The sequence below is a fragment of the Poromitra crassiceps genome, assembly GCF_964638095.1.
Source record: "Poromitra crassiceps genome assembly, chromosome: 1".
Taxonomy (NCBI): domain Eukaryota; kingdom Metazoa; phylum Chordata; class Actinopteri; order Beryciformes; family Melamphaidae; genus Poromitra; species Poromitra crassiceps.
In genome coordinates this window covers 1,386,368-1,402,373 of record NC_139623.1, presented here as the reverse complement: position 1 = coordinate 1,402,373, position 16,006 = coordinate 1,386,368, and the positions used below count along the sequence as shown (strand labels likewise).

Below are 16,006 nucleotides of genomic sequence, written 5' to 3'. Positions count from 1 at the left end.
GTCAAGGTCTTGACCTTTGACCACCAAAATCTAATCAGTTCGTCTTTGCGTGCAAGTTGACGTTTGAGCCAAATTGGAAGAAGTTCCGTCAAGGCGTTCCTAGTCTCGCTGGCCAGCCTCCTCTCCCTTCCGTCCGAGGAGTCTGGCGCCGCAGGTGTCCATAGTGGGATTGCGATGGGCGGCGCTTAGCGGCAGTGCCCTTGGAAAATAGTTTCAAACAATCCAACTTGCCGTTTTCAGCGTGTAGCAACGAGCTAGCGTGTAGGTTTCTGCCGTTAGCTTGCTAGCTAGTTAGCGTTGTTGTTTTCCCTGAGGCGGCAGAGGACTATTTACAGCAACACACAGGGAGGAGGGAGTGGAAGCCACTCTGATTGACATGATCGGAGCCAATGACAGAGCTTCTTAAGCGGGGAGCGGACATCCGGCTGCCACTGAAACCGACGCCCCCAATGGGAGAGCAGAGTAGCGCAGGGGAGGGTTTATCCCAGTTATGGAGACCTGCGGCGCCAGACTCCTCGGACGGAAGGGAGAGGAGGCTGGCCAGCGAGACTAAGGCGTTCCTGACATATCGCGTTAACGAACTTGGGAATGGCGTTTGTGAAGTCACAGTGACCTTGAACTTTGACCACCAAAATCTAATGAGTTCATCCTTGAGTCCAAGTCGAAGTTTGAGGCAAATTTGATTAAATACCGTCAAAGCGTTCCTCATATATCGCGTCAACGAACATCAGACGGACGTACGGACATACAGTACAGACGGACGGACAACCCCAATCCATAATGCCTCCGGCCTTGCCATCGCCGGCGGAGGCATAAAAACAGTATCCCGCTTGATATGGGAATACCAGAGTTATTCTAACCAAGCTATGACGTTTAAATGAGACTTAAAATGGGGGCAGGAAGGATTGAATTGTGTGTGCTAGTGTCAGCTAAATTGATTACACACACACACTCTATGGACCTATTTCACAGCAGCCATTTTGTGTCTAAAAGTTAAAGTAAACACAGATGCAACCAAAACATTAATGAGGGCGCCAGCACTGGAACATCTAAATGGATTGGAAGTTTGAAACCCTCATTAATGTCTTGGTTGCACCTGTGTTTACCCTGCATTTTAGGCACAAAATGGCTGCTGTGAAAAAGGTCAATACCTACTATAGTATGGGAGGAGTAGCCCATAGGGATTATTTGGTCACCGCCTCAATACCATTTCCATTAGACTATTTCCATGCCTGTGATCCCACTCTACTGGACTGTGATGGTAGCTGCAACCTTCAATCAACTCATCAAGTCATTGCCATTATCAACAGGCATAATCCACCTAGGCATCGGCTCGCTGATTCCCTAGCCAATTTATGCCAGATTTAACAGCACATGCTACAACTTCCAGGTGAAGTCAACTCTAACAGTATCACAACTGGGATGGCCTTCACCCAGGGAATCCAGTCCCCCTGGCTGGCATCACATTTAATTTAAAAAGGTCAGAGATGAGTGATGAAGGGGGAATGGTAAAGCTGTGTAGGGGAAACAAGTGAGAGAAACATCTTCTGCATTTCACTTTGCAGGATGTCCATCAAACCCCCCTAGCTCAAGTAGGCTATGCTAAATTCAAACGCTAATCACTCAAATGTGGAAAAACTACAACCAAGACTCATGTCTAGCCTGTTTACAATGGTGAATATTGATCAATCAAGTGACGTGCCGCTCAGCGCCGTGGGCGATCACGTCTCTCCATCCATCACAGTCTCTGGCCCTCCAAACTGTATCCACTGTCTTCTGTTTCCAGCCATGATGTTAGTCCATCCATCATCTTTACTCTGTCTGCCTCTGCTTCTTTTTCCCTCCAGCTTTCCAAGAGTAACTTCATGTCTAATGTAATATACAGGTGCAGCTCAAAGAATTAGAATATCGTGAAAAAGTGCTATATTTTTTGTCACTCATTTCAGAAAGTGAAACTCATATATTATACAGATTAATTACACAGAGTGAAATATTTCAAGCCTTTATTTCTTGTAATTTTGATGATTATGGCCTACATATAATGAAAACCCTAAATCAGTGTCTCAGAAAAGTAGCATATTGTGAAAAAGTGTGAAAAAGTTAAAAATTGGAAACTCATGGTGTCACACCCTAATCAGCTAATTTACTCAAACCACCTGCAAAGGTTTCGTGACCCTTTAAATGGTCAGTCTGGTTCAGTAGGCTACACAATCATGGGGAAGACTGCTGACTTGACAGTTGTCCAGAAGACAGTCATTGACACCCTCCACAAGGAGGGTAAGCCACAAAAGGTCATTGCTAAAGAAGCTGGTTGTTCACAGAGTGCTGTATCCAAGCATATTCATAGAAAGTTGAGTGGAAGGAAAAAGTGTGGTAGGAAAAGGTGCACAAGTAACAGGGATAACCACAGCCTTGAGAGGATCGTCAAGCAAAATCCATTCAAGAATGTGGGGGAGCATCACAAGGAGTGGACTGAGACTGGAGTCAGCGCATCAAGAGCCACTACGCACAGACCAATCCAGGACATGGGCTACAAATGTCGCATTCCTCGTGTCAAGCCACTCCTGAACCAGAGACAACGTCAGAAGCGTCTTACCTGGGCTAAGGAGAAAAAGAACTGGACTGTTGCTCAGTGGTCCAAAGTCCTCTTTTCAGATTAAAGTAAATTTTGCATTTCATTTGGAAATCAAAGTCCCAGAGTCTGGAGGAAGAGTGATGAGGCACACAATCCACGTTGCTTGAAGTCCAGTGTGAAGTTTCCACAGTCAGTGATGATTTGGGGTGCCATGTCATCTGCTGGTGTTGGTCCACTGTGTTTTCTGAAGTCCACAGTCAACGCAGCCATCTACCAGGACATTTTAGAGCACTTCATGCTTCCTTCTGCTGACAAGCTTTATGGAGATGCTGATTTCATTTTCCAGCAGGACTTGGCACCTGCCCACACTGCCAAAAGTACCAAAAGCTGGTTCAATGACCATGGTATTACTGTGCTTGATTGGCCAGCAAACTCGCCTGACCTGAACCCCATCGAGAATCTATGGGGTATTGTCAAGAGGAAGATGAAAGACACCAGACCCAACAATGCAGATGACCTGAAGGCCGCTGTCAAAGCAACCTGGGCTTCCATCACACCTCAGCAGTGCCACAGGCTGATCTATCAAAGCAACCTGGGCTTCCATCACACCTCAGCAGTGCCACAGGCTGATCTATCAAAGCAACCTGAGCTTCCATCACACCTCAGCAGTGCCACAGGCTGATCTATCAAAGCAACCTGAGCTTCCATCACACCTCAGCAGTGCCACAGGCTGATCTATCAAAGCAACCTGAGCTTCCATCACACCTCAGCAGTGCCACAGGCTGATCTATCAAAGCAACCTGAGCTTCCATCACACCTCAGCAGTGCCACAGGCTGATCGCCTCCATGCCACGCCGCATTGATGCAGTCATTCATGCAAAAGGAGGCCCAACCAAGTATTGAGTGCATGGAAATGAACTTTTATTTTTTTTATTGATTTATTGATGTAATATTCTAATTTTCTGAGACACTGATTTAGGGTTTTCATTATATGTAGGCGATAATCATCAAAATTACAAGAAATAAAGGCTTGAAATATTTCACTCTATGTGTAATTAATCTTTTTCACGATATTCTAATTCTTTGAGCTGCACCTGTAGATCTTTCGTGTTTTCTCCCCCCTCCACAACAATGTGAATTTTTGACCATATAGGTAGTGATTGAATTTCTTGACCCCCCACACGAGGCTTAGGGCCTCTCTGTCAATCTGTGCATAGTTGCGTTCAGCTGGAGCCAGTGTTCGTGAGGCGAAAGCTATTGGTCTTTCTGAGCCATCTGGAAATTTGTGTGATAACACCGCTCCAATTCCATGGGGTGAGGCATCACATGCCAATCGGATTGGTAAAGATGGGTCAAAGTGTGTGAGCACTTCTTCTGAAGTTATGAGCCTTTTACTTTCTTGAAATGCTGTCTCGCAGCTCTCCGTCCACTCCCATTCTGTCCCTGTCCTTTGCAGCTCATGTAGTGGGTGAAGGACTGTTGACAGGTTAGGCAAGAACTTGTGGTAATAGTTCACCAATCCAAGATATGCCTTCAACTGAGGCACATTTTCAGGTGGTGGTGCCTTAAGCACTGCGTCTATCTTGTCTTGAGACATGTGTAAGCCATCTTTGTTGATCACATGTCCACAGTATGAGATTTCGTTTTTAAAGAACTCACATTTCTGTTGGTTAGCTCTGAGCCCATATTCTCGCAACCTGGTGAACACTTGTTCAAGGTTAGAAAGATGTTCGTTGTCATCTTTGCCGGTGACAATGATGTCATCGAGGTAACACTGAGTCCCTGGAATCCCCTGGTCCATTGCTCTTTGCCAGATTGCAGGAGCTGACGCTATTCCAAACACCAACCTGTTGTACTGGTAAAGTCCTTGGTGTGTATTTATCGTCAGGTATTTCTTGGATGCTTCATCCATTTCCATTTGGAGATAAGCCTGAGCCAGATTGATTTTTGTGAAGCGTTCCCCTCCTGACAGGGAAGCAAAGATGTCCTCAATGCGAGGTAGAGGGTACTGTACTGTGTGGAGAACTGGGTTGACAGTCACTTTAAAGTCTCCACATATGCGCACCTTGTTGGGTTTTCCTGCTTTTGTGCTGGAGGTTTTCTTCATCACTGGGACGATGGGTGTGGCCCATTCACTCCAATCCACCTTTGACAGGACCCCCATCTGCTCCAGATTTTTCAGTTCTGCTTCTACTATGGGACGAATTGCATAAGGCACTGGCCTGGCTTTGTGAAATTTTGGACGTGCATCTTTTTCAAGTATAATATTTGCCTTTATGCCCTTAAGTGTTCCTATTCCTTTCATGAACACTTCCTCAGCACTAGCAAGTATTTTTGACAGTCTCTCAGGTCTGGCCTCGCCGTCCTCCTTTGTTGACACAAACAGCGTCTTGATGGTGTGCCAATCCAAGTGGATTTTTCTGAGCCACTCACGCCCCAGCAACGGTGGTCCTCCATTTTTCAGCACATAGAGGTTCAATTGCTTTGTTTCGTCTTTGTAAGTCACCGTCACCTTAATTTGACCTTTGGGACGCACTCTCTGTCCTGTGTAGGTCCTCAGTAGTAGTTTAGTTCTTTTCAGAGGTATGTGTGAAAACAGTTGTTTGTACCGTAGTCATGTGCAGAGATCACTGTTAAGGCTGAGCCTGTGTCCAGCTCCATTTTTAGTCTTATGCCTGCCACTTGTGGAGTGATCCATATTGCTCTGCGATCATCTGTCTCTTTTACACTGTGCAGTTCCAGACAAGACAATTCACTTTTGTCCGAGTCCTCATCATCATCCTCATCAGAACTGCTTTCTTTCATTTTGTGTACACTGCTGTATTTTCCTTTCGGTTGTTTCTTGTTTTTCTGTATTTTGTCCTTTTTCTGTTTGTCTGTATCTTTTTCACCTTTCTGTTGCTTACCGGCTCTGCACACTCTTCCAATGTGGCCCTGTTTGCCACAGTTTCTGCATTCTTTGTCTTTAAACCAACAGTCATCAGGGTGATGTGACATGTTACCACAACGGTAACATTTCTTTCCTTCATCTCTTTTCAGTGACATTTTATTTGTAGCATATTCCAGAGATTTTTGTTGGATCTCTGAAGCACCCCGTGCTGCTGTTTCTGTTGATATTGCAATGTTCAGAGCCTTTTCTAATGTCAGGTCTTTTTCACAAAGGAGCTTCCTCTGTGTGGTTTCACAGTGCATGCCACACACTAGCCTGTCCCTCAAGGCGTCTGACAGACCAGCTCCAAATTGGCAATGCTCTGACAATTTGCGCAATTCAGCACAATATTCAGAGATGCTTTCATCTTTGCTCTGATTCCGTTTGTGAAATTTAAATCTTTCAGCAATCACTAGTGGTCTGGGGTGTAGATGATGTTGGAGAGTGTCTACTATTTGCTTGAAAGTCTTGCTAGCTGGCTTTTCAGGGGTTAATAAACTCCGTAGCAGTCCGTATGTTTTTGCTCCCATAACACTCAGCAAGACACTGGCTTTCTTCTTATCCTCAACATCATTAGCAACACAATACAACTCCACTCTTTCAATGTAAGTTGCCCAGTCTTCAATACCACCATCAAATGCTGTAATGGTCCCGATCATCGCCATCTTTGTTATGACTTGACTCATGTAGCTCAATGCTCACGTCCCTTTGTGTCAGTGTAACGAGCGCACTTCCGTGTAGAGGTGTGTGTCGCTCCTCTTCATCTGCTGTTCCAAGTCTCCCAGGACAAAAAAAACACAGCGATCAGAATCTCCCGACGTAGGTCCTTAATTCTCGTCGCCAATTGTTGTATATGTGGCCTAACTACACAACTAACATTAATCAAAAGACTTGAGAAGGGCACTCAGTTTAACGATGTCTTAATGGTCGATACTCAGGGTGAACAGGCAGAGAGAGAGATCAATCCGCCCCTCATTGCGCATGCAACAGGATGTTACTATACAACATAAAGTAGTCCCTTATTATGTAGGCTAGACACTACACACAGTCAAACATCGTGATTGATGATGGCATCGTCATTATGCCATCTGCCGCTGCAATGCACGTTAACAGCAGGACAGCTGAGCTCTTCATGAGACCGACAGGCAGGCTACTACTGCACAGAGCCAGGCTACTCCTGCACAGAGCCAGGCTACTCCTGCACAGAGCCAGGCTACTACTGCACAGAGCCAGGCTACTACTGCACAGAGCCAGGCTACTACTGCACAGAGCCAGGCTACTACTGCACAGAGCCAGGCGACTCAAGCAGTAGCAGCAGCTACTGCTGTAACAGCTAGCAGTAGCTGCTGCTGCTGTATTTCTCTCTCAACTCTCTCTCATTAGGTTCAAAAGCCCACGCGAATCTAACGTTATATCCGCCAGTAATTCTGTCAGTTTTCTGCCAGCTAGTTCAATTCAACGCATGCACACACACACACACACACACACACACACACACACACGTTGTTGGTCAGGATCTGTAACGTTAACGTTATTTGTTTTGCGCCGTTCAATATTGCTGGTAGTGCTGTATCGTATGTAATGGAGCAACTTCAACTTTCACTTTGGAAACAGGCGAGTTAAATTCCCAGTTGAAGACTTGTACTCACTTTGGGTTGAAAACAGGAAAGAACGTGAAGTTTCTTCTTTGTCTTAAAAGTTTTCACAACAAAAGAACTGACTTCTCGTGCATGGGGGACGCCCCGGCGACATTAAACAAGTGCACCCAGTGCCGAGAAGCACTAGAGCGGAGGAGGGGGAGGGGAGGCTTCTCTGAGTCTGAACTGGGTGCGCTCGTTTAATGCCGCCAGCGCGTCCCCCACGCGTCACGGTAAGTGGACTTGGTATTTTTTATTATTAAAACGGCAAAAATGTAATTCGGACAGATAATTAAAGGTCCCAATTCGTGCAGCTGTAACCTCTTAACACGTTCACTGCCGTCGACGAGTTAATTCCTGAAAAAAAAAAAAACGGTTGACTGCCGTGGACGAGTTAACTCGTACAAAAAAAACGGTGGGACGTGGATCAAACCCTTTTACATCTCCTATAAAAATATGGGAGCTATTGAATGTGTATAACCTAGGGGTGTCACGATACACTCAGTTCACGATACGATACGTATCACGATACTGGGTACACGATAACGATACGATACGATACGATTTTAACAATATTTTTTTAAACTTGAATAACGACAATATATGACTGGAAAAGTAGTATTTTATTTGAAATGCACAAATACAAAACATGCTGTTGTGGGAAATTGTTATTACAATAACAACTAGAAAAAACATGAGATTGGAGATAAGGCTTATCTTGAAATAGAATGAGTTACACTGTCACTTAGATTTACTTTGAACTAAAAGGTTTCTCAGCAGTATAAATTCTCATTATGCATCTTCAGTTTTTCTTCAAACTCAAACAACAAGACTTTTCTTAGTCTATTTTTTATGCATCTTCAGTTTTTCCTGTCAAGTAAACAGTTTTGCCAGAAACTCAATTGAATGGTTTCTCTCCTGTATAACTTCTCATGTGTCTCTTCAGAGACTTGTTCAACTGAACTAATTTCCACACATTGAACTTCAACAAACAAAGACGTTTCTTTGTCTACTTTTGAAAAAAAAAAAAAAAAAAAAAAAAAAAAAAAAAAAATTCACGATATGAGATTTCATCTCAACGATACATATCGTGACGTTTTACTATCGCGAAATTTCGTGGGACGATATATTGTGACACCCCTAGTATAACCTATTTTACCGACCCACTAAGTGGCGACAGTGCTCTCCAGACTAGAGAAAGCCGAGCAAAAACAGCAGGAAAAAGCGTGAGGAATCCATTCTCATGAAAATGGTTTGGCGAAAACGCTTTCGCGCTGGCGCTGGGAGCTGGCGCACAACGGTGGGGGATTCCAAAAATAGACTCTGGGTGCAACACACTTTGAAACACACAGCAGAAAGCCCAGAATCGCACGCAGCTTCATCCCAGCTCACAACAAACGAACGAGCCGATCCAGACTCGCCCGACGAGCGGCCGCCAGCAGCCAGGCAGCACAGACAGGCAGCAGAGACTCGCCTGTGACACACGCTGCAAAGCCACCAGAGACACACCCACGGAGGGAGGAGTTTGAAGGAGAGGGGGGTGGGGGTGCTGTTATGGAGGAAATTACTGTTCAGAACTACCGTATATTGTTTAGATGTCTGATGTCTCACTGATGCCAAAAATAAATGGTTAAAGTGACTGTTCTGCCTGTTCTATCGAATTTCACAAAAATGCATTTTTCTCAGCTTTCCTTCTCAGACGCTGAAACCATGCTGTATTCAACTGCTAATACCTACATAACAGAACATGATAAAAACTAACTCTTTTAGACAGAGAAAGCACACATTCTATTAGTTCTTTTGAGATATTTTGTGTTCACAAAGTCCTAGCAGAAAATAATCCTCTGCTCTTGAAAGATGAGCCAGAATCCTCAAAAAAACCCGTGGCAGAAGCTACCTACTGTATTGAAAAAACTGTTGGCAGTGAATGTGTTAAAAACGTGTGTCTCTGGTCCATAAAACATGATTCTGGATTAATTTGTCGAAAATATAGCAAACCCGTTCGTTACTGATGCTGTTCTCACTTCCTTATCTCGTCGCTTCCCAGGAATGGTCTGTTTCTATAATATATTCAGAACTAACAGTTCCCATTGGCCGCTGGGGGAGAGCCTGCCCCAGGCTCCCAGCGGCCAATCAGATTAGCGTCCGTGGACCAGCACGCTAGGTTGTGTCCACAACTAACGTTAGCAACGAGCTATCGCTAACTTAACGGTTGCTACGCTAAACAGGACATCTCAAAATGCCTAGACTTACCGAATGCACCTCCGCAGTTGCTGGATCACGTACAGTTGGCGTCGCTCCAGCTAGAAGTGTTAATTTTGTGGCTAAACCTTGATTGTACTGCCCCAGATTGTTAAAACATTCTGGGCTGAAATGGTTAGCACAGACCAACAGGTCATGATGAATCTCACGCTGAAACAGCTTGCTATGGCAAACAATAGACAAAATGGCGCAGATAGTTTGTGTGAGAGAGATCGCGCGCAGTATGCTAAAGTCGCGTTGTGACGTAACACCTACCCCTCTGGGAGAACAGAGTGTAAGGGGGCGTGGCTTGAAGGAGACAGCAGGAGAGAGCTGGATAGGGAGAAATCCAACACTGACAGTTCTGAGGTTCTGAGCACTCATTACAGGGAGGGATGACAACAGCATATATGCATTTAGAAGTAAAAACAGCTTTTGCACGGAATGGGACCTTTAATTACGATGATCCGATGTAGAAGGCTCAGAGGTCGATGGGGGGTCGGCCCATCATGATGGTCGATGCCATCGTCCATCATGCCAACCCTAATTCCTATCTAACACCTTTTAGCCTGATCTAATTGTAAAACAGAGTGTAAAAAGTTATGCCCCCTCAAAGCTTTCTGGGAAATTGAACCTGTGGAAGAGGAAAGTGGACGGAGTTCCCAGCATGCCCTGGGGTAGTGTGTTTTGTTTGTAGATTTTTTTGTCAATTGTTTGTCAATGTGTTTTGGAGGTTAAAATGACTTCTTGTTCTATATGCATGATGTTAGTTATCTGCAAAGTTATGTGTAATAGCGCTGTTCTGCATGCTAATACAAAGTTGAAATGTTGGCACCATGGGTGAGTCTGGTGTGCAGTTAAGTGACCCCGTCTGTTGAGGCATAGAATCTGCTATTAAAACGGAGATCTTTTCTCTCTATACTTGTCTTGCTAGTACGCAAGTAACGAGTGAAGTGTTTGATTAGTAACTGTAATGTGATTACTGCACTTAGGAACAGTAGTGCCTTACACTACTCGTTACCGAACACTGGTGGTAATGCTTATTCAGGCTTTAGAATAGTGTTGCTGTAGTCAAAGCTTGTTTTACCCTGACAGTGTCTCTCCATAGGCTCTCTCGGCACCCACCATGCATCAACAATTTCCCCTGCATCACTCGGCTCATACAGTTTATATCATGTCATTAAGCGATGCACTTACTGCTCTGACTGAGAAGATAGGCCTTCTCCTTTCATGTGAATTTTGTCTAATTACCCCCATCTCTCGTCAGTCAAGCGGGCTTGTCAGAACAAGCAAACAACAAAACTTCTCTGTTCTCCCTGCGGGGAAGGAGAGGAGGTGGAGAAACTGCAGATTGCTGATTCAGTTGAAAATAATGAGGGTGGAAGGCTCCTCCATGGGGTGCTGCTGTACAGAACATGGCAAAACACATTGCAACACATCCGCCCACACCTTTGAAATGCATCACAGCAAGGTACATAGAGATGCGCTCCAGTCAAAACAACATCTCCTCTCCGTCCCAGTGAACGCGCGAAGCGTACACAGCTGACAACTTTTTAGACGATGAACACCTTTGAAGGCGGGCTGATTTGCAAAATAACAAACACAATGAAGTCTAATCGGGCAACCTTAGCACAAAGCATCCTATTAAGACTTGAAATCTGTTCGCTGACAAAAGTAGTCTCTCATCCTTCGCTGTGAGCCGAGACAGGTGGCGATTGAGAGCGAGCGTTGGAAAGATGAAAGGATAAGATTAGGGGAGAAAACAAAGATAGGAATGGGGGGGTGGGGGGTGGAGGATGTGGGTAAGTTTCCTTGCTTACTCTCTCTGCAGGATGCCTCTATCAGAGCAGGCGATGTAGAGGAGTTTCAGGGTTCTGGCAGCTCTGGGTGATGGGTTGTGAAGCGCGGGGGGGCTGACAGACCTCTCACCCCTGACACACATCTCCGGGACCGACGCTACGATGGAGTCACTGTTCAGCAGCCAGAGCTGCAGCGGGAGCAGACAGGTCATTCAACACTTGAGAGAGACACACACACACGTCGTCATGTGGGCCGACGAGCCTAGCCTCTATCACATGCACGTGTTTTGTATACTCATGTACAGTACAACTAAACCGGGATATCCTGTCAATATTGGCCTTTTATTAAGCATCCAGGATGGGCCAATCAGTGAGTGCGTTTACATGCAGACAATAAACGGATAACTGAGAATAATCAGTTTATGGCAATAATCTGATTTCTGCGTTTACATGCACTTTAATAATCCGACAATAGGAAAAATCCGGGTTTACATGATTCAGTCAATTAGTCGGATTTCTCTCCAGAAGGCAGCGGTAATTCCGCAATAAAACAACAAAAGAAGTTGCAAAATGCAAAATCACATTTTCATTACTTCTTCGTCCGGCTCGGAGGATGGTTTAGGTGAAAATTAGTTTGTATCTCGTTGTCGGGAGGCGTCGCTTTGGAAGTGTGAATCTGTATTTCCAACTTTACCAAGCATAGCGCACAGAGACAGGCAGGCGACTGAAGCACGTCAAATAACATGAACGATACAGATCTTGACCCAACTGAATTTAAATAGCTGCCAGAAAACTGAGATAATTAAGGTCTTTAGTGGCGGATAACTTGTGTTTTGACCAGCTGAGTAGGCTACGTTTTGTTCGTATAAATCTTTTTAATCCGTCATCTGAAAAAACCCGTCACACACAGATCACGGCTTGCACACTGAGTCCAATGCGTTTTATTAATGCGTCGTTCTATTCGCAAATTCGAGACAAATATTCGTCATCTCCTGTATCCACATTACAACATAGCAGTGCAGCAACGGGGAGGCAGCAGGTCGGGAAACGCCTGTTGCAGGAGCTCCGTGCTGCTCACCTTCATCTCATCAAGCCGGCTGTGGTGCGCCATGGCCGGGGAGAAGAAGCAGAAAGGGGCCAGTGAGTGAGTGAGTGAGCAGCGCGCGTCTCCAGCTGCCTTTCTCTCCCGCAACGTGTACATGTGCAGATGTATAAACCCGAAAGAAAGCTGGTTATGCTGTATACATGCAGAGAGAAGACCGATTATTGGCCAAAAACCTAGGTGTGTTTATCGGTTTATTCATAACCCGTTTATGACCATAAACGGATAAAGCTTATCGGTTTATGCTGTTTACATGACCACTTGAATAATCAGGTAACTCAGAAATCCGCTAATAAACAGTTTATTGGTGTGCATGTAAACGCACTCAGTGTCTGATGAAGGTTTCTGATGAAGGTCGCCATGACCGAAACTTCAATAATACTCAACAAATAAACTGGGAGTTAAGTCTACTATGCAGTGTGCGGACTCTACTTTTTTAACTAATCAGTGTTTTATTAACCATCCAGGATGGCCCAATCAGTGTTGCCTGCCTGTGACATGATGCCGTTTAACTGATTACATATTTACTGTATTGATGCCACACTGGTTGTCTATGGCAATGCCTTAACCCTTCATTCTAATGAGACATTTTGATCGGATTCCCCACAAAAAAAATGCATGAATGTTTGTATTGTTATTATCATTACTACTATTATTATTATTATTTCATCATTATTGGTTTCAATAGAGTTTTCGTGTCTCATGGTCATGGTGTACATCTGAGTTAAGAGGTGTTGCTACCCTGCCAAGAAAAATAATTAATAGGGGGGGGGAAATAAATAAATGACACCTACTGTATATCGCTCTTCTTTTTTTACTCAAAAATGCACAAATCAAAATGCACACACACTCACTCCGAATTTAGATGATGCACAAAAATATATTATACTAGATTATGAAACAGACAGTTCTCATCTCAGTTTTGACTGGCTTAATTGTGCCAACTAGGAAATCACAGCTCATGCTGCTAAGTCTGTGTCACTTCTTCAACTACTTTTGCTACCAATTTGTGCAGCTACTGTTGCAGAATTACATAGCTTGGTGGATTATATTAATTTACTTTTGATTAAAAATGCAAGATTTATTGAACATCTGTGCTCTCATTTTATTGCAATGGTACTGCTGTTTTATAAACGCAATAAGCCGCTTGTCTTGTGGCTGATTTCAGAAAAGAGCTTGGCGCTGTGCTCAAAAACACCAATTTGCTCCACTAAAATCACTGTACATTATGGCGTTATTGCTTGAAGAACGTTCTGTATCACTCTTTTTCCACTTCTCAAATAAATCAGGGGTCTATTTTTACCAAAATGCCAAGGCCCCTTCTGTTCTGATCATGTCAAGTCAGGTTTTTTGAGTTAGTGCCTTCCTTTTACATAGTAACGGTGTTCTTGGGGCCTGAAAACGCAAAAAAGTGAAAACTGGTTCCAGAGTGGAATTCTTTGATAACACCGCCCTTACTGTCGCAGTGTAAAGTGGAAAAATGCAATTCAGATGACGACACAGCCAACCTTCACCATGGAAGACAATGACAGACAATGGCAGCATTCATCTAGCCCAATACAGCCTTATGGCACAAGTGAATCACATTGGCATTCAACAAGCATGATAACGATTTGCTAAAAACACAATCTGTGTTAAGTGCCCGCTATTAACATCACGCATATTAATTAATCAGTACCGCATTAAATAATTGCTCAACTCACCAGATGCACCGATTTCCTCAAGTCCCAATGTGCTCCAAAGAAAACAGGTCATTTTATGGGGCTTTACTGGGATTTTATTCTGTAATGCAACCAATTTTGAGCAGTTTATTACCATTCGTGACTTCTGTGTCACTCTACCGTGTGGAAAATTCATTTAAAGTGTAATACTATAAAGCTAAATCAATCCCATTAGAAATAGACAAAATACGGGAAGTTAGGCATTTTTACCTTGAAAATAAAAGCAGTAATTTATAACTGGGTAAATAAAAAAACTGAACTGTCGACTCACTACGGGTTAAAATTTACTTTTGGTTGTCTGTGTTCGACGTGTTCTGTGTATTTCGGAACACACACAAAAAAAGTTGCAATATGCATCCATAAGGCAGGCTATTAGTTTATTTAATTGTCATTATTGTGAAGGTTTTGACCAGAAGTTTAGATGTTATTCTGGCTCACTTGACGCTGCTCTTGAGTTTTTTGTGGCTGCAGTCTGCACGCAAATCGTTATCACAAACGCTGTGTATAAACACAAAATCAAAGGCGACAAAACGCAATGACAGTTTGCCGTTTTAAGCAGACAATTGTCGTCTAAACATGGCCTTAGACCCTAATACACACAAGGGGAAAAACAAACAAACAAGAAAAACCTTTGTAGGAAAACTTGGAAGAAACCTTGGGCGGCCTGAGGTAAATGAGGATTGTTATTACCAGTAAGAACTGAGGTAAATGAGGATTGTTATTACCAGTAAGAACTGAGGTAATTGAGGATTGTTATTACCAGTAAGAACTGAGGTAAATGAGGATTGTTATTACCAGTAAGAACTGAGGTAATTGAGGATTGTTATTACCAGTAAGAACTGAGGTAATTGAGGATTGTTATTACCAGTAAGAACTGAGGTAAATGAGGATTATTACCAGTAAGAATTTAGGTAAATGAGGATTGTTATTACCAGTAAGAACTGAGGTAAATGAGGATTGTTATTAGCAGCAAGAACTGAGGTAAATGAGGATTGTAATTACCAGTAAGAACTGAGGTAAATGAGGATTGTTATTACCAGTAAGAACTGAGGTAATTGAGGATTGTTATTACCAGTAAGAACTGAGGTAATTGAGGATTGTCATTACCAGTAAGAACTGAGGTAAATGAGGATTATTACCAGTAAGAATTTAGGTAAATGAGGATTGTTATTACCAGTAAGAACTGAGGTAAATGAGGATTGTTATTAGCAGCAAGAACTGAGGTAAATGAGGATTGTAATTACCAGTAAGAACTGAGGTAAATGAGGATTGTTATTACCAGTAAGAAGGCCTTTTCATCGGGGGACTGAACAGAGAAGTGGAAGATGCTCAGGGTGTTGGAGAGCTCCAGCAGCCTGGCTGCTATGGTCTTCTCCAGGAAAAGGGATCTGTCACAGAGGGGACAATGTTCACTGATGAAGCAAGAAAGTACAGTATGCAAATCATGCTGCCATCTCCACAAAACACCAACCATGCTGTTTTCATCTGAACGGGGCTTCATCTCTTTTTATATGTTTATTAGCTTTTGTTACAAGTAAACATGTGGTTGCAGACATATATACCAATAAATCAAAGCAGAACAGCAACCCAACGAAACAAAATGACACATACCAAAACAAAACAAAACAATACAAAAGGGGCTCAGCATCTTTCTTTCTTTAACAGGCTTACAGTATCATTTGGGTCAATTCTCACAGTATCACCCCCCCCACACACACACACACACACACACACACACACACACAGAGCAGGAATATCTTAATTAATTAAAAGCTCTAAATAGAAGATACAGATGGCAGATACATTCACATTCACATATTGAAGAAATGGTTCCCACATCTTGTTGAAGTTAGCTCTCAGAGTGAATGGGGCTTCATCTTAATCTTTCAGTCATACGGTTTTCTCGGTCACATACAGTAAAGCTGAATGGATCCATGTTTCAGGTTATTTAGCAATTTGATCACAGCGCTCACCTTTTTATATTGATAACCAATGAAACCAT

General features: G+C 43.4%; 1 protein-coding gene across 1 annotated transcript in view; it reads right to left on the bottom strand.

The window, feature by feature from the left end:
- Positions 1–16,006, bottom strand: part of ube3d (ubiquitin protein ligase E3D) — a 60,922-nt gene that overhangs the window by 19,639 nt on the left and 25,277 nt on the right. The window contains exons 7-8 of the mRNA XM_083643853.1: positions 15,284–15,392; positions 11,203–11,369 (exon numbers count right to left, since the gene is read on the bottom strand). Coding sequence (XP_083499979.1) covers positions 11,203–11,369; positions 15,284–15,392 — 276 coding nt within the window. The remainder of the gene's footprint in view (positions 1–11,202; positions 11,370–15,283; positions 15,393–16,006) is intronic.